Source organism: Poromitra crassiceps (genome assembly GCF_964638095.1).
Source record: "Poromitra crassiceps genome assembly, chromosome: 13".
Classification (NCBI taxonomy): Eukaryota; Metazoa; Chordata; class Actinopteri; order Beryciformes; family Melamphaidae; genus Poromitra; species Poromitra crassiceps.
Window position 1 is genome coordinate 19,593,331 of NC_139644.1, and position 27,246 is coordinate 19,620,576.

The 27,246-nt window shown below is 43.5% G+C and overlaps 2 protein-coding genes across 5 annotated transcripts; both read left to right on the top strand.

Annotated features, from left to right (window-relative positions):
* The first annotated feature begins 912 nt into the window (after positions 1-912).
* On the top strand, positions 913-11,900 carry slc4a1a (solute carrier family 4 member 1a (Diego blood group)). The gene is made up of 21 exons (XM_083648865.1): positions 913-969; positions 2,416-2,478; positions 2,957-3,012; positions 3,447-3,550; positions 3,787-3,833; positions 3,934-4,093; positions 4,250-4,385; positions 4,598-4,667; positions 4,797-4,839; positions 4,955-5,139; positions 5,715-5,922; positions 6,140-6,343; positions 6,440-6,588; positions 6,809-7,003; positions 7,140-7,385; positions 7,518-7,607; positions 8,267-8,433; positions 8,740-8,981; positions 9,079-9,248; positions 10,330-10,503; positions 10,691-11,900. The coding sequence occupies exons 2-21, from the start codon at positions 2,452-2,454 to the stop codon at positions 10,754-10,756; spliced, it is 2,739 nt and encodes a 912-aa protein (XP_083504991.1). The 5' UTR covers positions 913-969; positions 2,416-2,451; the 3' UTR covers positions 10,757-11,900.
* Positions 11,901-12,540: 640 nt separating this feature from the next.
* Positions 12,541-26,856, top strand: ubtf (upstream binding transcription factor). Of its 4 annotated transcripts, none has more exons than XM_083650280.1 (21): positions 12,541-13,354; positions 15,751-15,815; positions 17,390-17,562; positions 17,672-17,755; positions 17,886-18,041; positions 18,283-18,347; positions 18,465-18,591; positions 18,693-18,803; positions 18,968-19,101; positions 19,249-19,390; positions 19,493-19,534; positions 19,733-19,846; positions 22,056-22,211; positions 22,658-22,801; positions 22,890-23,000; positions 23,102-23,190; positions 23,285-23,474; positions 23,558-23,605; positions 23,692-23,757; positions 23,866-23,985; positions 24,611-26,856. In XM_083650280.1, exons 2-21 carry the CDS (start codon positions 15,779-15,781, stop codon positions 24,722-24,724), a joined length of 2,223 nt encoding a protein of 740 aa, XP_083506406.1. In that variant the 5' UTR covers positions 12,541-13,354; positions 15,751-15,778; the 3' UTR covers positions 24,725-26,856. The 4 variants fall into 4 exon arrangements, with proteins under 4 accessions (XP_083506406.1, XP_083506404.1, XP_083506405.1 ...); XM_083650278.1 differs by lacking the exon at positions 12,541-13,354 and adding an exon at positions 13,356-14,080; XM_083650279.1 differs by lacking the exon at positions 12,541-13,354 and adding an exon at positions 13,356-13,975.
* The last annotated feature ends 390 nt before the right edge of the window (positions 26,857-27,246 follow it).

The following is a 27,246-nucleotide window of genomic DNA, read 5'->3' on the forward strand; positions in this document are numbered from 1 at the left end:
TGTCATAACACAGGTGATGTCATATTCACATCTATAAGGGCCTGTTCCTGCAGGTTCTCGCCAGTGATTCATAAATTCTCATCAAGGATCATCCCAATCTCTGCAATCTCTGCAACCGTTCCCAAAACCTCGAACAGTGCAGCCCCAGCCATCAAGTTCCACAACACCCCAGCTTCATCAACTACCCGCGAATAGATCCACATGTCTAACACCGATCTTGACACCTTGCTAGTGAATCTATATAAATGTCAAATGTTTGTTTTTTACACCACTGTTTCCATTCCATGTGCTTGTCTGTATTCCTCACGTCAGGATCAAACTGGGATGGCCAATGAGCACGGAGCCTCTGGGAGAAGCAGAAGATAGATGGCCACGACTACAGCAAACCAAATGAGCTTGAGGGCTGTTTTGGGGTGAGGGAAGTTGAGTTTGATGTGTTTACCAAGATGATCAACAGGGAATCCCCAATACGTAAACAAGATGACGTAGCAAGCAGCAAGATGCTCTCCTCCTGATATGGTGCCTCCCCCCTGCCTGGCCTCCTTTACCCCCTGTGTGCCCCTCAGTCAGCATGAGGTAGACATGCATGCTGGTCCATAGGCCTACGGGTCGGTCCTACTGGCACTACGTTCCGACTCGAACCTGGTGCAACCAGAGGGCGGAGTCAGAGTGGAGAGAGTAGGGTTGGGGTATCCCTGTCTCAAGGTGTCCCAGGCTGATAGGGCTGTTTGTCTGTCTCACTGGCCTTATCAACCACCCCCCCCCCCATCAACTAGAGGCTTGTGAAGTACAGCGCTTCTTGCGGCTGACGTAGTTTCATATGGGTGTTCCCGCCACTCTCGTTAATTCTCCGTACCCACCCATCTTCTTTAGTCCTAGTTCACTTCTTCGTTAGGCGCGTCTACGTTCACAGCACGGTAACCGTCCTGCTCCCAGCGCTGCAGACCAGGTGGGAGTACCTGCATGCAGGTAAGGGTGTGGCCTCCTCCAACCAGGGGTCAGGTGTACGGTATGGCATTAATGGGCTGTGGGGTATACGTAAATGAAACCAGATGGCCATTTGAATGGTCCCTGGCAGCACATGTTAACTTTTATTGACTTGTGCTTTTGATGTATCTGTAAGATAAGTGTGGGAATTCAGGCCAAATTTGTTTCTGAAATCTTAGTAGTTTTTCAGAAAAGTTGGTTTTCAGGAAAATAAACATTTACAGATTTAGTATGGTAAAACTTTAAATAGTTTGTTGAGAATATTTCCTCTACACATATTTCAACTTTCGAGGTCAATGGGATTCTAATCTTTGGAAAGTAATGGCCAGTGATAATTTTCATGATTTATGGCTTCTTCTTCTTTTTAATTCAGTTGCAAATTTTGGTTCTGTCTTAAACTATCTGTATATTTTCAGGGTCACATGGTGAAGAATGTTTACCACTAAACAGTAGTGTCTCCTTACTGTCCAAAAGCACAAGTTGCTCAAATGTGTTAACAATTATCTGCCTCCTTCGTTTCTTCTTCTTCTTTTTACGCCAAGCTATTATTATCATTGTGTCTGGGTAATGGTTTTGAGAAAAGTACAAAGACCATGTGCAATAAGAAATATTGTTTTCTTGCAGTTTCTTGCCCTCTGTGTATGTGTTGATAATATCTCCCTTTTAACCAAAGTAGCCTATTAGAATTGTTCAGTTGTTTGCAACATTTTGCAAACACATTGATATGCAATAGATGAAAAACAATATGCATGCATAATTTGTAGTAACTGTGAACACATTAAGAATTATAATTATGAAAGCAGACCATTTCTGTATTACTCGTGATCATTTTGTTTTAATGTAAGTTATTGCAGTTCTAATAGTTGTAATAGCATCGAGTTTGAGTTTTTTACTGTCCTGTTATTGAGGAGTCCAGGGTGTCCGGCTGAAGAAGGGCGTAACCCAAAGATAAGGTTCTGAATGTCTTGTAGTTGAACCACAGCTTATAGTCCACATACTCTCAACGGCTGATTCACTATCTGCCATGAGCCGCAGTTCTGGACTCATCTGAGAGGCTCTGTGATGTTAGATGGCGGCATCTTGACAGAACAGGCCTAAAAAAAGATTCAGAACATAGTCTTATTGGGATCTGTAGTAGTTGAGAAACCTATTTGAACTTAGATAGTGAAAAAGAGTTTCCCCGTCGGCTATAGAATAATGATACTTTTGATCAACTGTAGAATTTCATGACCAATAAAAGGGATATTTATTACTCAAACTGAGGAGTATCTTCAGTCATGGTCCGTGCTTGTAGGATGCTGTACCTGTTCTGCAGTGGATTTAATATAAATGAGCACTACACTCTATTGCTATTAGTCATGTCAAAAGTAACATTGTTTGTACCTCATATGATTGTTGTTTTGTTGTTTTTGATGTTCACTCATTCAGTTCAAGGACAGAGAAATCAACATCTGAAACACACCAATGGAAAACAATCTAACTTTTGAGGAGGTTGGCAAAACTTTTTCCCTCATATAAATCCTTCAGTGTAATCTATAACTTCACTCTTAATGCTGACATTAATGATCTCCAAATGTACAGCATTAGGCTGGAATATTGCCACAAGATCGATTGTCCTCAGTTGTTTTCCCAGACAACCTTTCAGGATCATTGTGCTCTAAAAATTATTATGACAGGAAGTAAGACATTTTCAGCCCTGATGTGCAGTTAAACTGTCTGACAAAGATTATGGCTGAAAATATTATGTGGTAATTTATTACATTATACTGGTTCTTTATTATACTTTGTCACAGAGAAAAATGATCTTGAGAAATTGGCTAGGATGACAACTATGGAGTTCACTAAATTCAGACCAATAGGTCAATAAATATTGCAGCATGCATCGACTATAAGTATTTCTCCTTCATCATTGCCGTTTCATTCTCTGACTGTCCTCCGTAAATTCTTCTTTGACTTTCCTCTCATCCAGGGCAGTGATGTGTCATATGAAGACAATGACTCAGCTTTCCCCTCTCCATTAAGACTGTGAGTTCATTTTAAGTCTTTCAGTTTAAGTAGCTACACTGTTACAGGTTTCTCCTCAGGCAGGCAGTGATAGTGATAAGAAATAAGTTGTACAACCCTGCCCTCTTCTGGCCATGGACAGAATAACACAGAAGTAGATAACAGAACCTGATGAGCCTAACTGATACGAATGCCATTTACCAACTGCTACTACAGGCCTTTTGGGGGTACATTTTACCTACTGGCATAGCCTAATTATGGGAGTGCATTTTCCAAAGAGTCCAAAATCTTTCTCCCTGTCAGGGCTGAGTTGCGTCGCTTCGTAAGCAGAAAGAGCAGCTTCTGGCCTGTTGTCCGTAAGATCTGGTGAGACATTGGGCGGTGTTGCTGAGCAGCACTCAAGCTCTCCATAGCCATCTTTGTTAATCCCTGGTTGTGTTTCTCCTCCCCACCAGGACCCCACCAGGCCACAGTGGCATCTATGACCTGGAGCAGAGGAGGCAGGAGGAGGAGGATGAGCTGCCCATGGAGAGCATCTACATCCCCGCTGACTCAGAGGGTAAGATCCTCACTTTTCAATCGCGTACCATTTGGGCGAGGCATCCTGAGTTCGGAACTGGCCCAGGACGTTTGTTACATGTCACCCCTGTCTCTCTCTTCCAGTCTTTCCTATCATTCGAAAACTTTGAATTTTCTGATGAAGGCAAAAGATCCACCCCAAAATAATGAAAACAAAACTAATTGTTCATCATGGGAAAAAAGGCCATGATATCACATTTTATCTCTGTATTTCAGCCTTTATGAATCTGAACAGCAATGCCAACACGAGAGGGGACGCTCAGGCAAGTCTACCATCTTGCTTTACTCTTATGATTCATATCATTCAAACCAACGTGCCAAGACTAGCTCTGTTCATTGGCTAACATCATTGCATTACCACAGGCCTATGTGGAGCTGAATGAGCTCCAGGGCAGCGTCTGGCAGGAGACTGGCCGATGGGTGGGCTACGAGGAGAACCTTGAAAATGGAAGATGGAGCCCCTCGCACATCTCCTACCTCACCTTCAAGAGCCTGCTCCAGCTCCGCAAGGCCATGGTCTCAGGTGACTTGGAAATCCCTCAGTTACAAGGGAGATCAGTGTATATGTCAGGATATAATCAAACTAGTCAGAGCTTGCCAATTCATCTTAAGAGCTAGCAGGCGCCAGACGGAGCACACATGTAACTTCAGCAACTGTGTCTCTCTCCAACACACTCAGGTGCTATCATCCTCGACCTGAACGCCAGCACTCTGTCTGCGGTGGCTGAGAAGGTGGTCGACGAGCTGATGAACAAGAATGAGATCCGCGGCAGTGATCGTGACGCCCTGCTGAGGGCTCTCCTTTTGAGACGCAGGTAACCTACAGCACCCGCCATGTAGCCTGGGTGAACCCAGCCTTCAATGTGACGTCACAGACTATGCCTGTAATATATGTTTATTTGTGAATGATAGTACATAGAGGTCACGTGGAGGAGGCTGGGTTTACCCAGGCAACCTGCCATGCTCAGTCTCATAACAGTCAGTCTTTGCAGCATGCGCTTTATGCTCTTTCTATTTGTCTTTCCAGTCAGTCCGGGGAACCTGTAGTTACTGCCTCAGGAGACATTGAGATGAAGACCTTTTCAGTCTCCAAGAAGGTACAGTTCCACAGTTTTTATTCCGTTTTACTGAGCTTGTATCTTCTTATTCCTTTTGCTATTAAAGTGCCATCGCCACCTATTAATGTCTCAGAATTGACCCTGTGCTGTGGGATCATTCTTTTGCAGAGAGACACCTCTGACAATGTGGAGGCCTCCATCGTCCTCTCAGGTAAGTGCATTCAGATACAACAGTTCTAACACCTCTCCAGACCAGAGCATTATGTTCATGATGTCCTGTATGTTGATAACTAATGAGGTGTGTTACTGCCATGTGTTTCCCACAGGTGTCCTGGACTCGCTGCAGAAGCCTGCGGTGGCCTTCGTCAGGCTGAGTGACTCTGTGGTGATGGAGTCTGCCATGGAGGCTTCCATTCCCGTCCGCTTCATCTTTGTCCTGGTGGGCCCCAGCCAAGCCGGACTGGACTACCATGAGAGTGGCCGAGCAATGGGCGCTCTGATGGCTGACTGGGTGAGAGACAATCTCGATCAAGTCAATCTCAAGTCTTGAAGGACTAGTCTCAAGTCAAGTCTCAAGTCTAAATGTAAAATACCAAATCAGAACAAATCAAGAGTATATCAATTTAATATCTTAAAGCAAAGAAAATATGTAGGGCTTTTCAATCTAATATTGTTAGTATAAAAAGTTGGTAAGTGCATCATGGGTTTGATTTATATAATTCGTTTCAACTTCAATAAATGTAGTCGTTCCATTCAAATTCAAAAAACAGAATTTAAACACAGTTGGCTGGTGGAACTAACTTTCCAAGTCACGTCTCAAGTATTCTCTTCTTGCATCGAGTCTGAAACAACTAAAATTGTGACTTGAGTCTGACTGACTTGGACTCGAGCTCATTATACCATTTTCCTCCCTCCCTACTAATGAATGATGACTACCAGAGGTAGGCCCCACCAATGGTAGTCATCATTATTCTGCCATTCATGAATTGTTTAGGGAGTTATGGGAACAGTGTTTGTTTGTTTTGTAACTGACTGTCAGTGCACGCTAATAAGAGCTAAACCTCGGCTGTCTCGCCCGTCTCCCAGGTGTTCGGTCTGGAGGCCTACTTGGCCCAGACTGACAAGGAGCTGACCAACGCCATCGCTGACTTCATGGACTGCAGCATTGTCATCCCTCCCACTGAGATCCAGGACGCAGCTATGCTAGAACCAGTCATCAGCTTCCAGAAGAGGATGCTGCGCGACAGACTCCGCTCCAGTGACAGCCGTCTTGCCTATGGTGACAGGGTCATAGGTCAGTATACCTACAATGTCCAGCCTAGACCAGCATCTTTAACTGGATCTGATTTTCCACCTCTCTTTATGAGATGTACTTGTTCTGGAGATGTCCTCCAGATTTTAGATATCAGATTAAAGGTGCAACATTTAGCATTTAATGAATACCATTAGATCATTACCACATTCAGAATTGAATGAATGTTAATGTCAGATTGGTTTGTTTATTTGCCAAGTTGAAAAAGCCCCAGAGCCACCCAAAGAGGACCCTCTGGTCCGTACAGGCGTTCCCTTTGGTGGGATGGTGAGAGATCTGAAGCGCCGTTACCGCCACTATATCAGCGACTACACGGATGCCCTGAACCCTCAGGTTCTGGCTGCCGTCATCTTCATCTACTTCGCTGCCCTGTCCCCGGCCATCACTTTCGGAGGACTTTTGTGTAAGTGTTCGGCTCTCCAACAGAGCTTTTGCTGATGTTTTATAAGAACGAGTCATAGTCATACTGTAGTCATCTTCTCTCTGGTGTCTGACCCAGCTGACAAAACGGAAAAGATGATGGGCGTGTCGGAGCTCATGGTCTCCACCTGCATCCAGGGTATCATCTTCTGTCTCATCGCCGCCCAACCTGTTCTCATCATTGGCTTCTCCGGACCACTGCTGGTGTTTGAAGAAGCTTTTTTCGCGGTATGTATAAGCTGCACTCCTAGATGATGAAGGAGTGTCCAACCTCTGACTGTAATAATGTGATGTGATATAACCTTGTCTCAATATTATCAGCATTTTCTGTGCAAAGCTTAGTGGAGTTTGCAGTTGGTATCGCAAAGTTGAAGCATTTTTTTTGCTTAGGAAAGCAATTTTGCTTGCCTCATGAACATAATTGTTTCCTTTATTCATTCCATACTAGTTCTGCAAGTCCCAGGACATTGAATACATTGTGGGCCGTATCTGGGTGGGAATGTGGCTGATAGTGATCGTGGTCATCGTAGTGGCTGTGGAAGGCAGTTTCCTGGTCCGATTCATCTCCCGCTTCACACAAGAAATCTTCTCCATCCTTATCTCTCTCATCTTCATCTATGAGACCTTCAGCAAGCTTGGCAAGGTTCCCTCACCTCATCTCTCTATCCATTTCCATTAGCCGCCACTGTGAAATGTCATTTTCTCATTTGGCATCTAATTTCTTTCTCCCTCTCACATTGCTTCCCTCTTTCTCTGCCTCTATCCCCCCTCTTGCTCAGATCTTCAAAGCCCACCCTCTGATTTTGAACTACGATCAACTGAATGACTCGTTGGAGAACCCCTTCCACACGATCGTCAAGCACCACAAAGAGTACGATGCAGATGGAAACGTGACCCTCCGAGTATCGGAAAATCATAGACCGTACGCCAACACTGCCCTGCTGTCCATGTGCCTTATGTTTGGTTGTTTCTCCATTGCATACGCCCTACGTATGTTCAAGGGTGGCCACTATTTACCTGGTCCGGTAAGATCGACTTTCTATGCACACAGGTGGTATAGTGGTGGTACACTGTGTTTGAGTGTAAAACTGTAAAAGTATCTGAAGTCATGTGTGTGGTTGTAACTATCTTGTATTCATGGCTCTCCATCTTACTAGATCCGTCGCATGATTGGAGATTTTGGTGTCCCCATTGCTATTTTCCTCATGATCCTTATCGATAACGGCATTGACGATGCCTACACTCAGGTAAATGCTTTGTCGAATTACACTGTCTAAAAACAAATCGTAAAAATCTATGTGTAGAATTATGATAGGCTACAGCATAAATGTTGCACAGTGGTATTGTGGACAGTATACACAGGGTATGGACAAAATGATGGACAAAATTTATGACGAGGTCTCCATCTCATCAAGGACAAATGGTATGCTTATGTGGGCCCTCTACATTTATGAAGGCAGTAGAAAATTACATTTCATATACCATTTCACAATCAGCCATGTGCAATTAAGTTCATATTATTTAGAAGGCCTTGCATATGGATAACATCATTATCACAGTGTTCAAACTAGCACTGACCCCTTATGGCTTGTGGGTTTGGAATGTGGTAGTAAATAAAAATGCTAGTAAACTAAAACCTTCAGTTGAGATTGTAATGAGGCAATCAGCAATAGCGAATAAAAATCAATTGTTTTTTTATTGTCTTACTGTAATACACATGTGGGTAAACTGAGTGTATGTGGCTTTAAGGGATTATATGTGCCAAACCAAGGCCATAAATTCACCCCAAATCAGTTCAGAACTCAGAATTATTCACTGAGGGGAGAACTTGTATTAGCATCTTTCTGTTATTTTGTCCATAGAGATAGATGAGCTAAATGAAGAACTTGTGCATGTCCTCTTGCAGAAACTGGTTGTGCCAAAAGGTATTGAGGTGAGCAACCCCAAAGTCCGAGGCTGGTTCATCAACCCCATGGGAGAAAAAAAGCCCTTCCCCATCTGGATGATGCCAGCGTGCTGTGTCCCGGCACTACTGGTCTTCATCCTCATCTTCCTCGAGTCCCAGATTACTACGTGAGTGAGGCCATGTCAATGTCTCAGATCACCATATGCCATGTGCTTATGACAATGTGGGTTTGGGTCCTCTCTCTCTCTCTCTCTCTCTCTCTCTCTTTCACGTATCTTACCAGTGTGTTACATTTCACAAAAGCAGAAATATGTTGAAAATGGCGTTTAAAAATAAATATCAGTATACTAACAACAGGACTTGCCAGCCTTTGTGGCTAAGTGGCAAAGTATGAGCAGTATTAGTTTATGTACAGTTTTACAGTGAATCAAGATAAAATTAGTTAATGGTCTCCTCATGCTCTGTTTCTCCAGGCTGATTGTGAGCAAGCCTGAGAGGAAGATGGTGAAGGGATCTGGTTTCCACGCAGATCTGCTCATCCTGGTCACCATGGGGGGCATCGCCTCTATCTTTGGGGTGCCCTGGCTGAGTGCAGCCACCGTGCGATCCGTCAGCCATGCCAACGCCCTCACCGTCATGTCCAAGGGCCCCAAGCCAGAGATTGAGATGGTGCTTGAGCAAAGGATTAGTGGCTTTCTTGTGGCCATCATGGTTGGTAAGTGCTGCCATCTACTGTGCTGACACAGACACAACACACAGAGTCCGAATGACGTTTTGTTTTGTTAATGTTTCATTTACTGTGTGACTTCCAGGTGTGTCTATTTTCATGGAGCCTATACTGAAGATGATTCCTCTGACAGCCTTGTTTGGCATCTTCCTCTATATGGGTATCACCTCTCTCAGTGGAATTCAGATGTGGGACAGAATCCTTCTGCTGATTGTACCCAAGAAATACCATCCTGCAGACGCCTATGCTACCAAGGTATTCCCTCAAACTAGGGCATTCACGACTAGTGAATTGTACTAGTCGACTAGTCGTCCCTAAAGGTAGTCGACTAGTCGTCTTTTTTTTATTTTATTATCTTTAAGAAAGAACATGAGGTATTTACACGACATACATGGACTATCATATCCCATATCCCATATCCCCCACAAAGAACATCAAAACACAACAAAACAAAACAAGAAAACTGCATAAGATACACAAGAACAAACAAGACTATTGGACAAACAACCAAACAAAAACAATGCATTCAGCTCCTATCCTGATAAGCCTAATGACACTGGGGTAAAAAGTTATTAAAGTCAAACTCTGTATGTGGTTGCCATATTTTGGGGATGTCTAAGAATCTGCCTTTGCTCTTGTAGTAAATGTTATCCAACGTATGGTAGCTTGAGAGTTCATTCCACCAGTGAACTACAGCTGGGGGATTGGATGCTTTCCAATTTAAAGCTATGCATTTCCTAGCTGCCAACAGGGCAAGATCTATGTATTTACTTTGAATGCATTGTTTTTGTTTGGTTGTTTGTCCAATAGTCTTGTTTGTTCTTGGATTATTGTGTATCTTATGCAGTTTTCTTGTTTTGTTTTGTTGTGTTTTGATGTTCTTTGTGGGGGATATGGGATATGGGATATGATAGTCCATGTATGTCGTGTAAATACCTCATGTTCTTTCTTAAAGATAAAAAAAAAAAAAGACTAGTCGGCTACTAAGCACAGTGTCGACTAGTGGTTTTACTAGTCGACTAGTCTGTGAATGCCCTACCTCAAACATACTCAAATGCACACAGTGAAAGAACTGCTCAGAACTTTGAGTTTTCTTGCAGCACACCCATATGTCTGCAAATACACCTCAGCTATCGAAACACATTTTTTTAACAATGCAGTGCTAGTTTCACGTTTCTGCATCCATTTATATAATATAATGCTGCAATATACATAAGCTTAAAATCATAATGCAAAACAATCTCCCTGTAAATTACTGACAAATGTGTGTCGGTTCATTTCATTGTTCCTCTCCCTCTTCCTCTGCTAACTCCCTCTTCTGTGGTCCTGTGTGCAGGTGAAGACTATGCGGATGCATCTGTTCACACTGGTCCAGATCGTGTGCCTGGGCGTGCTGTGGGCTGTGAAGATGAGCCCTTTCTCCTTGGCACTGCCTTTTGTTCTCATTCTCACCATCCCTCTGCGCATGTTCATGACCGGCACACTCTTCTCACCCATGGAAATGAAATGTGTAAGTAACCAAGCTGAATAGCCCAGATTTTATTTTTTCCATTTTGTGGTAGGACATGATCAACTCTGTAAACATCCCCACAGAGTCAGTGTGTGGTTAAATGTTAAACCTCAACCTGCCATTTCAGCATACTAGGTGATATGTAGAGTATGTTTCCCTGGAGTAATTGGATGTTATTCTGTTGCAGCTGGATGCGGATGATGCCAAAGTGACGTTTGAGGAGGGGGAGGAGGGGTACGAGTTCCCACTATAAACAACCCCACATCGTTCCTAATCTTTTCATTCACAAATTTTCCAGTGAACTCGATACTTTACCTTCAGGTGACAAATTAATTCGGAAATTGTATGTCAGGTATTTGTAAACAACAGTTCAAAACTGTTCTGTCGTTCTTTTCTTTGAGGACAGTAGGCCTACCGTTCATTTCAGAGTTCATACATTATTCCTGTGGCCTAGGACAGTTGGATGAGTATTTGTGAACATGGACCAATCACTATCAAACCTAGAACCCAGAGAGCATTCATATAATCCACAATGTCATCAGGATGCACAATGAATGGGTTGGCTGTCTCAGTCTGTGGACATCAAATATTTCCCTATTTATTCTTTTTTCATGTGACATCAGTCTTGGGTTTGTGAAAAATGCTTCTCTTATTTCTGAGTTCTGACTATACGGGGCAGTATTAAATGTTTAAAAAAAATGTTTAGCTGTCTTATGGTACAGGAAAAACATTTGAATTCTGGGAGTGGTATTTCTCTTGGTAGCCTATTTCCCTTTAAAGCCTCAAGTATTTATATAAATGTATTTGTCTTTCAGTGCCTAAATATAGCTTGAAAATGATATACTAGTGCTACTACATTGTAGACCTACCCATGTCATGATGATACGTGATTTGCCTATAACCCTATAAATGGACTATAAAGCTATGCAGAGTAGATGTATCCAAATGTTTTAGATGCATAAATAATGCATTCTAATGGGACTATCACACCAGCCCTTCCCTATAGTTTTTTCATATTTTATTCTAAAAATGTTTTTACATATCTTTGATTTGATAGATTGTATCTGTGCTGAGTGAGCAATGCTGTTCAGTTCACATATGAATAGAATAGACAGAATATATTTTGTACATAAGGAGATATAGTAGCCTAAACGTAGGCTATATTTCTGCTCTTGAGTGACAGGGTGTGTAATTGCTTTCATTATGTAAAGTGGGATGAACTACTATCTACCACCCCCGTGGATAGTGAGATATGATTGTTTGGCTTGATTTAAAAAAAAACAATGTTGTATTAATATCATGATGAGAATGTCCATGTTTTGTACTCCCCATTGGATATGTGTGCTTGGAACACTGTACATGTTTTGGATTTCCACTTTAACAAAAATAAATGCTATAAATACTATGCCTTCAAAGTTATTGACTTGTCTTTATAAACGTTTTGTATGTTTCACTTCTTTCACAGCATCCTCCTCACTTTATCCTAACAGAGGTTGGTTCAGTACTACTGCGATGGCTGCCACTCTGCTGTCATGCTACCTTCAAATGCTCCCCTTCAGCTCCTAATTCCTAACATTACTTCCTAAATACAACTTGTTCAATTCAGATCTTTACTGTCCCACAAGGGGACATTCATTGTTCAGCAAAGCACACAAAAAAGCACAATGCCACAGAATACAAATACAAAATAATCCATACAACTAAAATAAATACAGGCGCTTGCAGAAACGCATACATGCAAATTATTGCATTTTAACTTGTGTGCTTGTAGTGCATGTTTGGTTTTGGTTGGATATAAACAGAAACATTTTAAAGTAATCTGTGGGGGCTGTCGTTTTATTTTAGAAATCAAAACAGCATAGAGCTTAGGGTTGTGCTGCAGCAAATAATTAAGAGGCATAATGTGCATCAATTATGTTTTAATTTATTAAAAACAGGTAAACACAAATATATAAAGGATCAATACATAATGCTTACACCAGCTTACACAAGGCAAATCAGTTATTCTACGTGACATATATTTGATACAGCTTCCATGCTCTCCGACTGCACAGGAAGGCAGCATCATTTAACAAGGCTGAGTTTCCATTGGCAAGACATTTGTTTTCCCTGAATCGGACTCACTGGATTGGACGGCCGGAGGTTCCGCCCACAAACAGACAAGGTGGAGTTGAAAAGAAATAACGTGTGGGGGCAAAATGAAGCTGTCAAACAGCCGCTTACAATTTGCTAAAAGGGGGTTTCGGTCTATTCGGTCTAGGCACGGACGCCACGGTGACGGAGGCTGCTGTGTCAGACACCCATCTCGAAAGTGGAAAACTGACAAGTCGGCCTAATGACGAACTGAAAATGAAACTTCTCCCAAATTTGCACCTTTTTAAGTTAAATGAATGTATCAGTAACTATAGGCCTATAGGAGATAATGCCAAAAAGTGGCACTAAAATCTAAAATTATAAGAACATTAGCACAACTTTGGCTTTCATGAAAGTCTGAGCTGCCAGATTAAAAACATTCGCGGTGAAGTTAGTTAGATCGGCTGGCGATCAGACCGGGTCGGCCTCCCCGGGAGTAAAAAATAATAGCCTTCGGGTTGTGTTCGGAAACGGTGAGAGGTCGGAAAAAATGTGGATGTCTCCTCCGCGTAGAGAAATGGTTGGATGGAGACGGGGAGAGAGAGAGGGGAGCTGCTGCGCGTTGAGTGGAGGGAGACAGCGAGTGAGATGGAGGCGGGGGGAAGGTCCGTCTCTGCGGGGACTGGAGCCCTGGACGGACGGCGCAGTGCTGGCTAACGTTCAACCCTCCCCTTCTTCCTCCACAACGACACCGACACTCGCACCGAGCGAGAGGCAGGTAAGCCAACACAAGAACCGCCTTGTTCCATGATACGACACAACAAACCCGTATGAGCTAATTTACAGGCAAAAGGTATGTTTTGTGTTTTGTTTAAAAGCGCCTTGACCGTCCTTGTACTAGTGAAACGCACCGAGCCCGCGCTGTAACGTTCGCGGGGTACAAACGAGGTCGGCCATACCCGAATTTCTTGTCCTCTACAGCGGGTAAGAGACTGATGGAAATCCGGTATTTCCCACTCAAAATTACATCCGACCACTGTGTAACATTCAGTCATCTCATCATAACTCGACTATTTCTGCTGTAAGCCGTCTATTTGTGCGGGGCATTAACGGCGGTTACCGTGCCGAGACCTCCATGCGGCTATTGGGGGAACAGCCAGCCGCCTCAGCCATCAGGGATCTCGGTTTAATATCTCACCGTGCAGAGACTCGCCCTCTCTCTCCCCCTCTCTCTCTGTCTCCTGACTAGCCCAGAACCCGCCGACGACCGAGCTCGGAGAACCCGCCTTCTTGCTCTCGCTCGTTTTGGACCGAGGGCAGGGTAGTCTGCAACGCCCTGGCTTTGCTTTTAAGCTCGGTTGTTTTCTCCGTTTGCAGTGCGCCATTGGACCTTGTCACGGTAGGTTTCCTTGTAGAGCAGAGCTGAAGCATGGCGGACCTGCTGGAGCTCATTCTCGGATGTTAACGTGTTTCCGTTGAGATAAAAATACGAATAGGAAACAAAGTAAGCGCGGTAAGATAACGCTATAACGTACACTGCTAACGACGATGGGTTAAATTGACATTTACTATGAAAGAGTAAGGTTAGTTTACTGTTGTTCCAAATTATTTTCAATTTTCTTCTTTCTTCCTGCGCCTCCGCAAGTCCTGTGACCCACCACGGTCGTTCATTTCGTAGAAAAGACTGCATATTTGTTCAACCTCGTTTGACCAACAACCCACCGAAAACGAGTATTAATATTGGCATGCGTTTTACTTTAGGGATAGCCTATTGCTGATATTTATTTCAATTATGTGTTGTATACGATAACATTAACGTTACCCCCAGGAGTTTTTCCACTCGGAAACTACCGTTAAATGATTGTGGTTTTTAAATGCAGCCAATATAACGTTACCAGGTTAAAGGTTTGTTACGAAATGTTCACTTTTGGAAACATGGCGAAAATGTGTACAAGAAATTGCCTTTTTTAAGCGTCATGTACCAGCTTGTCCTTGGCCATGTTGTTAGCTCACTCATCCAGCTTTCAGCTCCCCATAAATGTGTATCATCCGCAGGCTACTTTGTAACTATCTTCACATCTAAATGTTGTCAAATGTACAACATTGAATTGTAGCCATTTGTTGTAGCCGCCGAGGTTAACGCTACATTCATAGAGAGAAAACATGTCTGTGCAGCTGCATGGCGTCACACGGTTGAAACTGGAGTAAACTGGGGCCCATCAAGGACACGGCGAACAACAACCAGCCGCCATCATAGGGGCAGAAATCGGCTACGCCTCGCTGAAGAATGCATTGGGTTTTGCTCTTAAGTCGCAACATTTAAATGACAAAAAGCTGAATAAAGCCATCAGTGAATGCACATGCTAACAATTTATTGACTGAAAACGACATGGTTTTCCACGCTCCAGTGTGAATAAACCCTGGAGAAGATTACAGGTTTGCATGGCGGAGCTAGATCCGTGTTCAGTCGGTGGTGAGGCGCCCCTGTCGAGTGGCGCATTTGGCTGCAGTGTTCCCAAGCCACCATTCCCATTCCCCCTCGTCGGAGGCCGAAAGCAGATCCCCCGTCCGTGGTCAGCTGGTCGCCTACAGCTGCCTGTCCGTCCACGTCCATGCGCTTCCTCCTTCCGTGGATCCTCCCCAACCTCCGAGAGAAAAGCCTCCATTACCGAGCGGACCGAGCGAGAAAATGGTCGCTCCCGTGTGTCCAGGATACTTTTGGTTGTAGAATGAAGAAGAGTGAATATACGCCAAATTCCGAATGACAAAATTTGCTCGACGGAGACTCCTGATGTTGTAGCTAGTTGTGCTACTTGAAGTCCTCCGCAGTGTTATTTGAGATTTGAAGCCGTCACAAGCAATAGCCTATGTCTCACCATGGAGCGTAAACGTTTAAGGGGCGGTGTAATGAACATAAACCATTATGTCGAAGCAAATTCCAAGTTTTATTTTTACGTCGTAGACAAAATATTTTAATGGGAAAACAAATCTAGTTATGTGTGACCAATAAAATATTTAAAAAACTTAACATTGTTTTAAATGTGGTCATTTTTGTAAATACAATGACAGGAAAAGTGGTTGTAGGGGCTTAACATTTCTATTCTATTAACCACATCAGATGACATTGCTGCAACAGATCATGCTGTTAACTTTCTTTTTGGTTCATTTGAACAGATAGAAGACCGTAACATTACGCCCACAAATGAATGGAGCAATGGAGGCAGCCACCCAAGACCAAGGTGTGATCCTGTTCTACAGTTGTACAGTCCAAATGTTATACCCTACACAATGATTTAAATTGCCATGTTCTTTCTAAAGGTAGTGCAATGGTAAAACATATCCATAAGTCTGTCCTGAAAAATAACTATAGTAATCATGATATGGGAATGGTAATGCATATATTTCAAAGTTAAAAGATACACTCACTGAGCACCTTATTAGGACCACCTTGCCAATACTGGGTAGTATTAACTTTTAGCTCAAGATAAACTGGCTACCAAAGTGACATCCGCCTCCAGGTTCGATGTGTTGTGCATTCTGAGTAGGGCTGGGCGATATGGACAAAATCAAATATCACAATATTTTTGACCAAATACCTGGGTAGGGATGAATATCGGTGCTTTTACAAAATATTTACACAATGAGGATTTTTGATAAATCATCAGTAATGTGGATATATTAATGACTAAGTGGGTAAAGGCAAATAATAGAACAGGTCTGGTAAGTTCAGGAAATCACATCACTACTCATGCAGCCTTTAAAACCAGGAAAAGACAAGACCTGTGCCATATTATGATGTCCAAAATCTAAGACGATGTCTATCACGATACCCAGCCCTATCATTCTTAGATGCTTTCTGCTTACCACAGTTGCAAAGTTATCTGGGTTACTGTCTCCTTTCTGTCAGCTCCAAACAGTCTGGTCATTCTCCTCTGACCCCTCTCATCACCAAGGCGTTTACATCCACAGAACTAATGCTCACTGGATGTTTTTGGAACCATTCATAAACTCTAGTCTAGAGAATGTTGTGTGTGAAACTCCCAGGAGATCAGCCGGTTCAGAGATACCAAACCAGCTCGTCTGGCACCAACAGCCATGCCACGGTCAAAGTCAATGTGAATTTGAGCTGAAGCTGCTGACCTGTAGCTGCATGATCTGATGCATGCACTGCTGCCACATGATTGGCTGAATGGATAATTGAATTAATATGAAGGTGTACAGGTGTTCCTAATAAAGTGCTCAATGAGTTGAAGTCCTTATAGGAATATTATAGGTGATACTTATAACTCATAAACTGATAAGGCCACTATATAAACTCATTGAGTACCCCACATACGTGCACCGGCTGTAGCTCAGGAGGTATCGTCCACTAATCGCTTTGGATAAAAGAGGTCGGTGGTTCGATTCCCGGCTCCTCCAGTCTGCATGTCGAAGTGTCCTTGGGCAAGACACTGAACCCCAAATTGATCCCGTTGGTGTGCCAGCACCCTGCTTGGTAACCTGCCGCCATCGGTGTGTGAATGTGTGAATGTACCTACTGACTGTAAAGCGCTTTGGATAAAAGCGCTATATAAATGCAGGCCATTTACCATTTACATACACACACACACACAAGTCCCTATAAGAATATTATAGTGATTTTTCCATTAAGGTGCAGATAATTAAATTTTAGACTATGAGCAGTATTGTACATTTACAGAGAGTGGTGTATGGACGGTTCTGATTGTGTCAATCATCACTGTGGCCTTTGCGCCTAATTTCCCCTTGGGGATGAATAAAGTGCATTCTTATCTTTGTCTTCATGTTGTCACAGTTTGGGCACAGGATGACCTCTTAAAGCTAATGGAATGCATGAAAGTGGCCCTGCCCCCAAAGGACGTGACTAAGTACAAGACATCAGAGTCCCACCTCGACTGGGAGAAGGTGGCCTTCCAGTCCTACACAGGGGATATGTGTAAAAAGAAATGGGGGGAAGTCTCCAAAGAGGTAGGCCAGGTTGCGGGATATTTGTATTGATTGGGTGAGTGCTGTCTCATTCAATGCCGACCTTTGTGCTTCACTAAGTATTTGTGTTGTTTATCTGCCTTACCCACAGATTCGTAAATTCCGGACTCTAACAGAACTGATTTTTGATGCTCAAGACTACATCAAGAACCCTTACAAGGGCAAGAAACTAAAGGTGATTTAAATGGCTCATTAGGTGCAAAACCAGACATCTCTTGCATGACAACTTATCTTTTTACTTCTTTCTGCGTGGAACTCATATGTGAGTCTTTCCCCCCCATTTCCCCCCCACCAACAATAAACAGAAACATCCAGATTTCCCCAAAAAGCCCTTGACTCCATACTTCCGCTTCTTCATGGAAAAGAGGGCCAAGTATGCCAAGCTGCACCCGGAGATGAGCAACCTAGATCTAACTAAAATCCTCTCCAAGAAGTACAGAGAGTTGCCTGACAAAAAGAAGGTAAGCCAAAGGCGGGGACGTAGCCAGACCATAGTTTTGAGTGAAGTCCGAACAAAGACCTCAATCCTGCATTTTTCAATGCATGATTTATGTCCTGGTCCTTGGCCCATGGTCAACGTGGCTGAGGGGAGCTGGATATAAGCAAATGAGAGATTGTGAAATTTGACATTGCGTTTGGTACTTTTTTTCGGAACTCATTCCGTTCTGACAGAAACGTACTGTTTTGTTTTTATGACTACAGAAAAAATATGTTGAGGACTTCTTAAGAGACAAAGAATCGTTTGTGATAAGCATGCTGAAGTTCAGGTAAGATCAACAAGTATTTCAAATGAAGTAAATATAGGGGAGTAATTCACCCGCAGTATATTAGTTTACTCCTTGGAATGCTAGTTGTATGTAAATATGTGTTGTTTTTGAATGTAGGGAAGAGCACCCAGATCTTATGGAGAGCATGACCAAGAAAGGTTCAAATGTCCCAGAGAAGGCCAAGACACCGCAGCAGCTGTGGTACAACCATGAAAAGAAGGCCTTCCTCAAAATACACCCAGATGTAAGTCGCAGCATTGACAACACACCATGACAACTAACCAAAATGCACACTCTTCTATAGTTGATACCACACTGATTACATTTCCCCCTTCTTGATACCAGGCGACCACCAAAGACATTAAAGACAGTCTTGGGAAACAGTGGACACAGCTGTCTGACAAAAAGAGACTCAAATGGATCGGCAAGTCCCTGGAGCAGCACAAAGAGTATGAGGTGAGACTGCTATGATGTGGGTGTAACATCAGTCCTTTTTCTTTAAGAGTCGGGTGTAGACTCTTTAACGAAAATATATATATATGTATATATAATCAGCTATAAAAGACATGTTAGTAGTGGACGCTTTCCTTCGTGCAAACGCTGTTTGCGCTGTGTTCAAGGGGGTGATGCGGGAGTACATCCAGCAGCACCCAGAGTTGAACATGACTCAGCAGGATATCATCAAGTCCACACTGACCAAGGCTGAGAGGCACCTGAAGGACAAGTCCGACGGCCGACCCGACAAACCGCCTCCGTGAGTCTCCACCGCAACTATGCCCGCTGACACATCTCCCTGATCACGGTTCTCTGCCTCTGCACTGTGAGCAGGAGTTATAGTATGTGATCACGATGTATCGCCTGAGTGTGTGTGTGTGTCATCTGTGTGTGTGTATGCTTTCAGAAATGGCTACTCGATGTTCTGTGCAGAGTTGATGTCGAGCATGAAAGACGTACCCAGCACAGAGCGCATGGTCATGTGCAGCCAGCGGTGGAAACTGCTGAAACAGAATGAGAAGGATGCCTACCAGAAACGCTGTGAACAGGTCGGGACAGAACCATAAAGTCCCATTATAAAAAAAAAAATAATAATAAATAAAATAGTCGCCTGAATTTTGTCTGAATAATCATTCTTTTTTGTTTTTCAGAGGAAGAAGGACTATGAAATTGATATGAACAGATTTCTCTGCGTAAGTCTTACTTTTTGTTTGTTTGTACTTTGTTTGTACTTTACTCTTGCCCCGCTGAGTTTGCATGTCTCTCCTGTCACAGTTTACATTCTTTTACTAAACTTGGAATTTGTTTCCCTAATGCAAATAGTGCCCGTCGACCTTGTTTTCTTGCTACAGGAATGAGTCCTAATGTGTTTGTATGTGTGCTGTGTGTAGAGTTTGTCAGAGGAGGAGCAGCAGCGGGTGTTGGCCGAGCAGAAGATGATAGGCTTTAAGAAGGGCGGTGCGGCCAGCAGTGCCGCCTCCAAAAAGAGGAGCTCTAAAGCAAAGGTAAGACCCAGAATACAGTAACATTCATCCATCGTTTGTAGAGGTAGATTTAAAGTCTTCAACACAGTTGCACAAAGTTAGTTCCCAATTTCCAGTCTCCCACGGTCAAAACCTGGAAAATTCATGCAATTTCAAAAACTCATTTTCCAGGCCTGGAAAAGTCATGGAATTAGTCAAATCCTCTAACTTTTGGAAAAGTAATGGAATTTTCTTAATTAATTTTTCGCAATGAAATTAATGGTTACAGTAATGTTCCGTGGATAACCTTCCATGTAATGTAGCATAACGGCAAATTTATGTTCTGTAGCTGTTGATGGAATGTAGCTGTAATTCTTGTATTTTATATTAACTCATTGAGTGCCAGCCACTTTTGGAGAACGGACGCTCCCAGTGCCAGAGTTTTCAGAGCGTTTTCAGTGATTTCTCGAGGCCCACAGAATATTGTGTGATATTACTATGTAAACACCGAACACGCAAAAAGAACAAGGAGACTCTATTGTATCATCAGCAAAAAAAAGTTTATTGATACCATTTTCCGTTCTTTAGTTATGAGCCGGAGAAGATAGGTTGTTTTCAGCGTTTTCAGGCATTTCAAATTATAAGCTGAGATATTCAGCCTTTTGTGAAATGCAGCATTTCAAGCACATTCACTGACTCTAGATACGGTAATATTTTCTGATGTAGTGATGTGGTGTAGTTGTGCCCTGCCCTGCGTGCCCCACCCCCCCTCCCCCCCCTCAGCTGAAAACTCCTCCCCACACTAGTAACACACAGCCTCGCACCAAGCGTCTAGGAAGCCTGGGAAGCGCCGCCTCCCAGGCAGCGCAACATGGAGAAGCCACACGCGGACTGCAGTGAAAGGTTTGGCTTTTCAGTGTCGCGCTGCTGCTTTTCTAGCGGCTAATCATGTGGAGAAACTATGCTGACAGACAGACAGAGGCAGAAGGACTCAGTTGTGTGCGCGGATTGACTGTGTTCGCACGCACCGTCAGTTGCAGCCAGAACAATCTACATGGCTCTGGACTGCAGCATGAGCGGGTTCTCTTTCATCAAGGCTATTTCAGGCTGTGTATTCCTGACATTTCTGTAATCTGGAGAGCACTGTCGCCACCTAAGGGTTCTGTAAAATAGGTTATAGACCTCCAATAGCTACTATAGTTGTACAGGAGCTGCGGAAGGCTTTGATCGACGTCCCACCGTCAAAAAACGCATTGGACGTCGAAGGACGTCCGTGGCACTCTACGTCACTATTTAATTGGACGTCGAAGGACGTCCATGGCACTCAATGAGTTAATATTTTTATGGAAAATTTGTGTTTTATTTCAATAGGTTCCATGTAATGTGACGCAGTGACCCCCAAGCACTAAAATCCAATTTGTCTGGTGTAGTAATACATTCTGGTATTGATTCAGAGTCACCGCGTCACATGACATGGAAATTATATCATCCTTGAAAAGTCATGGAAAAGTGTGAGCCCTGAATAAATGTTGTGTGATCTCTTCTCTACACGATTCTTTGTGCTCAGTTGTTGAACAATAAAAGCTGTAGATCTGTTGTATCTGAATTTGTTATTCCGAGGTTGTCGTATCCCTCCCTAATATCCCACTGCTCTGTAACCCTGTAGGCATCTCAGCCATGTTCACCTTCTCCCTAATATCCCACTGCTCTGTAACCCTGTAGGCATCTCAGCCATGTTCACCTTCTCCCTAATATCCCACTGCTCTGTAACCCTGTAGGCATCTCAGCCATGTTCATCTTCTCCCTAATATCCCACTGCTCTGTAACCCTGTAGGCATCTCAGCCATGTTCACCTTCTCCCTAATATCCCACTGCTCTGTAACCCTGTAGGCATCTCAGCCATGTTCACCTTCTCCCTAATATCCCACTGCTCTGTAACCCTGTAGGCATCTGAGCCATGTTCACCTTCTCCCTAATATCCCACTGCTCTGTAACCCTGTAGGCATCTGAGCCATGTTCATCTTCTCCCTAACATCCCACTGCTCTGTAACCCTGTAGGCATCTCAACCATGTTCATCTTCTCCCTAACATCCCACTGCTCTGTAACCCTGTAGGCATCTCAACCATGTTCATCTTCTCCCTAATATCCCACTGCTCTGTAACCCTGTAGGCGAACCCAGAGAAGCCCAAAAGGCCCATCTCAGCCATGTTCATCTTCTCCCTAACATCCCACTGCTCTGTAACCCTGTAGGCGAGCGCAGAGAAGCCCAAAAGGCCCATCTCAGCCATGTTCATCTTCTCCGAGGAGAAGCGTCCCAAACTGCAGCAGGAACGGCCGGACCTGTCCGACAGTGAGCTCACAAGACTGCTGGCACGCATGTGGAACGAGCTGTCGGATAAGAAGAAGGTACGCCACTTCATGCAGCACGATGTTATCTTATAATAAGAATGCAAAGTGTGTGAGTGAGCAGAATTGTGTTTGGACACAGCTATGCCAGTTAGTTAGTTGCGATCACTCTGAATCTTTCAGAAAGTGTAAAGAGCACCCCTGCGGCAGAGCCAGATTTTTTTAATGAGGTCATTAGGGCAGATTAATTGCTGAATGCACAGCTTAATGGCCGAACCTGGCCAGGCTGCACAATGGCTGTGCAGCCTCCACCGCATGAATCAGCCGTGGGTGGAGCTCCCGCTGTCTGGCTGCCTTTTGAAGCGGGATGGCGGGTGAAGCAAACTAGCTCCAGGGAGAGGCACATCCTCACTTTTTTAAATGCGTGTTTCACAAATCCGATCGCGGCAGTTCCTTGTATGTACATCAAACACATATATGTGCATGTTGTTGTCTTGGCCATTTAGGAGAAGTACAAACGCCTAGAAACAGTCCTGAAGGCGGAGTCAGTGAAGAAGGAGAAGGAGGACCGTAGTCTGCCAGACCCACCCAAGAACGCACAGGACATCTGGCAGCAGAGTGTCATAGGAGACTACCTGGCCAGATTTAAGGTATGCACATGACTCAACTAACTTAATGAACTTTCCTGCTATATCATAATCTGCACAAACACATGTAATGTCAACTTTTTCTGTGCAGAGCGACCGGTCAAAGGCACAAAAAGCGATGGAAGGAACCTGGAACACCATGGAGAAGAAAGAGAAGATTATGTGGATCAAAAAGGCAGCAGAGGACCAGAAAAGATATGAGGTAAGAGGAAATTCAGTGTCTGCTTCAAGTAGAGCTTGACAACATCCATACGTCTGTAGAGCAGTCAGAGCTGACGTCGTTCTCTCATCACTCCCCGACAGAGAGATTTGTGTGAGATGCGTTCACCTGCTGCTGCCATCGCCTCAGGGAAGAAGATGAAGTTTGACGGTGAACCCAAGAAACCACCATCGTAAGTTTGTCACATCTGACTAGCTTGTGCTGTCTGTTGTGTGTAAGCTATTGAAACCTGCGGGTTTTGATTTTGGATGCTTTTGACCATGTAGAAACGGATATCAGAAGTTCTCCCAGGAGATGCTGTCCAACGGAGAGCTGAACCACCTCCCGATGAAAGAGCGGATGACCGAGATCGGCGGCCGCTGGCAGAGGTGTTCGCTGAAGGACAAGGATCGCTACAAGAAGATAGCCGAGGAGAAGCAGAGACTGTACAAAGTGCAGCTAGAGCAGTGGCTCGCGGTAAGCGGTCACTGTTGGATGAGCTTGGTGTCTTGGACACTTCAAATAAATCTTATCTAACCTACGTTTCCTTGCTTCCACAGAGTCTGTCCACACAAGAGAGAAACACTTACAAAGAATATACTTCACAAGTAAGTCAGTCACTTGGCAGTCATTATAATGCTTTTCCTCTTCCTCGTCAAGTTGACACGAATGTTCATCTCTCTTCATGTTTCAGAAAAGAAGGAGTACAGCGAAACCAGGAGGCCCCGTTGCCAAAGTGAAGGTGAAGGTGGAGAAATCGGTGAGTTTCAGCTCTCTCACTCCTCCAGACACCAACACCTCAGTCCATCTGACTTTCATCTAGTCACATGATGCTATCAGCCGTACCTGAAAATCTCTCTTCCCATAGGAGACGGAGGAAGAGGATGACGATGATGATGACGATGAGGACGATGACGATGAGCAAGAGAAGGCTTCCTCCGAGGCAGACTCATCCAGCGAGGACGACGATGAAGATGATGACGATGATGTGAGTGCTGTTCAGCTCTTGGCCAGCGTTTAGCCAGGGTCCAAAGTTAACATCCGCCAAGGACCAAATGTGGGTGAATTTGCTGGCTGGTAAATAATTTGGAATCACAGCATAGTTTTATGTGCTTAGACCGGCTGAGACTAATATGACCCTCGCTGTTCACCGTACCTTTCGTAAAGTCAGCGATTCATTGAATCAAAGCAGCGCTGAATCAAAACATGGAGGCAGCTGCAGCTTACTACTATTTACTATCTATAAAGATCTGCATGGTTACGTGTTTGAGCTGGTGGCGACAGCCCGACACATTCCCGGTGTATATAATCTTAATTTAACTAGGAAATCACATTGATATTAAAACCTCTTACAAGGGAGACCTAGCCAAGAGAGGGCCAGGCAGCATAAAAACATGTAACAGAGCAATACCATCAAGTCACATCACAGCAACAATAGGTACAACAAAAAAATACAAAACACAGCAGGACAATGTCAAATCACTCTAGCCTCTAGTTGCCGCTAGTCCTTTCTAGGTAACCTGCCATTAGCAGATGAGCCAAAAAGTTTAAACTTAAGTTAAACTAAAAATGTTGGTACTGAATTATGTGTGTGTGATGTGTTCCGCTTGCAGAACGATGAGGACGAGAACGAAGATGACGACGAGGCGGAAGACAAGGAGAACAAGTCAGAGGACAGCAGCAGCGGGTCGAGTTCGGCGGGGTCGTCGGACTCCGATTCTGACTGAAACGGGGCGAACGTGTCCCGAGATGGACTGAGCAGCGCTGAGCTGAGCCAAGAGTCCAGGGAGCTCTGCCACTGTGCCAACCCTGCTCTCCTCCCACCACCAGAGGGAGCCCCTGCATCGCCTCATCTATTTCACACTCACCCACTTTCTGTTGCCCTATTGCTGATCGATTCACCGAGGGGATGCCGCCCTTTACGTCCGAAATCTGTTTCATTCCCCACCTGCATCGACGGTCACCTCGCAGCCCCGTGCGCCACCATTGTGTCAAAAGAGATGCATCCCACTGGCTTGGTGATGTCATGAACATTTCTACAGTTAGCTTCAATCTTGAGTTACAGGTCAATGGTTTAGGGTTACGCTTTTAATGTCTAGGGCGATTTAATTATCCTCCCGTCTTTATTTTATTTTATGTTTTTGGTAACAAGTTCAGGACAGGTCCACTATTGAAGTGGGGGAGTTGTGAACAGGCTTCATAAAGCCAAAGAACATGTTACTACGGTGGATCACTTTGGGATGGGGGGTCGCGGGGTACAGAAAAAAAATTGCACTCTTCAGAATGTTTCCTTTAATTTTTTTTGTCAGAACTGTCTTCTCTATTTTCAAATTATGATGTAGATTTTATCATTTGGTTCTTAAAGAGGTGGTATTTTCAGGAAAAAAATCAAGCCATTATGAATGTCTTTTTGTTGCTGGAAAATTTGACAACTTGCTACTTACCTGTGTTTTCACTTAAACGTTCAGATGTGTTGCCTTGCATCTGTCACTGACAGGTGTCAAACATCCAAGTATGTGTCTCAGTACATACAAATGTTTTTTTTTGTTTTTTTTTAAATAAATTTAGAAAATCTTTGTTAAAGTCTGAAACAATTCTATTGACTCGGTTTATTCGTCAGTTTGGATGGTTCGTCCAGGCTTGTCTTACAGTAATAAACTTGGAACCACACCAGTTTGTTATTTAAGGGATAACATTTGTTCTCCACATTCAGAGCCGTTTGCGCAATCTGAATATTTGACTCATTTAAGAGGGTTTTACTCATTCTAAGAGTGTTTGTTTCTTCTTTGAACCATTGTTTTACATTTGATTTACGGTTGATTTGATTAAATGGTTCACAATGGTTTGTTTTAATTGTCAGATGTGTTCTTATCCATTTGAAATCACACATGGATTTTGAACTTGTGAATGCTTTCCATGTGGTTTTGTTTTGAAATTTAAATTGAATTGGCTGTAATCCATAAGGGTTTCTAGTCGGACGCTTATCCCAAAAAGGTGTGCACTTAATGTAAATCTGTCCCTCTGTGTGTGAGTGTGCGTGTGCATGCATGCACAAACATGTATATATGAGTGTGTGTTTTGCTTTGCTTTATTGTGTGATGTTTGCTGTATTGTTGCATACCATATGATGTGACTGCAGCGTGCGTGTATGTGCCTGCGTGGGGACATCACACAACACCATGAATGTAGATATTGTTTATTTTGATTCCCACCCCCTCCAAAGTTCTTCAGTCATATTTTTGCTCAGCGCTGGCTGTCTTATCGGTTACCTGGAAGTGGACAAGTGACAGACTGTTTCATGGCTGTCATGTCTGTGTCTGGAGGAGACAGATGAGCACATGGCAACTATCAATCCTGTTAGTGTTGGACTGATTTTGACCCTCATGAATCTCATCCTTGACTGAAACAAAACCAGCGTGGACTATTTATATAATTGGGGGAGGGAATGTGGAAAGTGATTTGAAACATTGGCTGGCTATGGAGTTTGTAAAAGGGATTGGGGGAACTGAGTTGCCAGTGGAATTGGGGTAAATACTGTTGTAATTTTTTTGTAAATATTGCATTTTTGTATTGAGTGGTTATTGTTTTTGTTAGTAGCCTACTTTAATTTGGCAAACCCTCATCAGTGACTTCTGAGGCCAGTGAGTCCTTTACTCACAGGGGAGAATTTTTGATTTACCGTAATTCACCTATTTTTAATTGATGACTTCTCCCAATGTTGGTTTCTTTGTAGAATTATCTAAGATGGCAAAGCTTTACAAGTTTGTACTGCTGAACATTTGACAAAATTTGATGTTTTCTATAGCTGAGGGTGTTCTTATGTCCTTGCAATTTAAGTATTTGGGCAAATAAAAATGTGATCTTTAACACTTAGCAGTATGTGTTATATTTTGCTGCAGTGGGCAAGTGAGATCATCTCTAAATATCAGAACATGGATATTCCTGTGGTCTGTGGAGGGGGGCGAACAAACAGAGAATTGACCCAATGAGATACAGTAAACACATTTTATTGTTAGAAGATATGAGCAGAGATGTCAAATCCAGTGTGGTCTCTCTATCTTAAATTATCCACCACCTCTGCCTGGATATGAGAACGTCACGTCAGTAGCCTACAGCATGGCTCAGGCTCAGCTAATGGATCGCTGATAATAGATAAATCCTGTATTCGTTTATTGATGTCTGAGCGGAAGGTGGGTAAACCTCCGCCTCCGGCATGCGTCAAGCTGCAGCCAGAGAACCAGAACAAGAC

Excerpts from the sequence above, each read along its gene's own strand:
- ubtf (XM_083650280.1), top strand. The coding sequence starts at position 15,779 with ATGAATGGAGCAATGGAGGCAGCCACCCAAGACCAAG. Across the intron at positions 17,756-17,885 it reads ACAAGGGCAAGAAACTAAAG|AAACATCCAGATTTCCCCAA; the intron begins GTGATTTAAATG and ends AACAATAAACAG. Across the intron at positions 18,804-18,967 it reads AGCAGCACAAAGAGTATGAG|GGGGTGATGCGGGAGTACAT; the intron begins GTGAGACTGCTA and ends GCTGTGTTCAAG.
- slc4a1a (XM_083648865.1), top strand. The coding sequence starts at position 2,452 with ATGGAAAACAATCTAACTTTTGAGGAG. Across the intron at positions 7,608-8,266 it reads TTGACGATGCCTACACTCAG|AAACTGGTTGTGCCAAAAGG; the intron begins GTAAATGCTTTG and ends GTCCTCTTGCAG. Across the intron at positions 9,249-10,329 it reads CAGACGCCTATGCTACCAAG|GTGAAGACTATGCGGATGCA; the intron begins GTATTCCCTCAA and ends TCCTGTGTGCAG.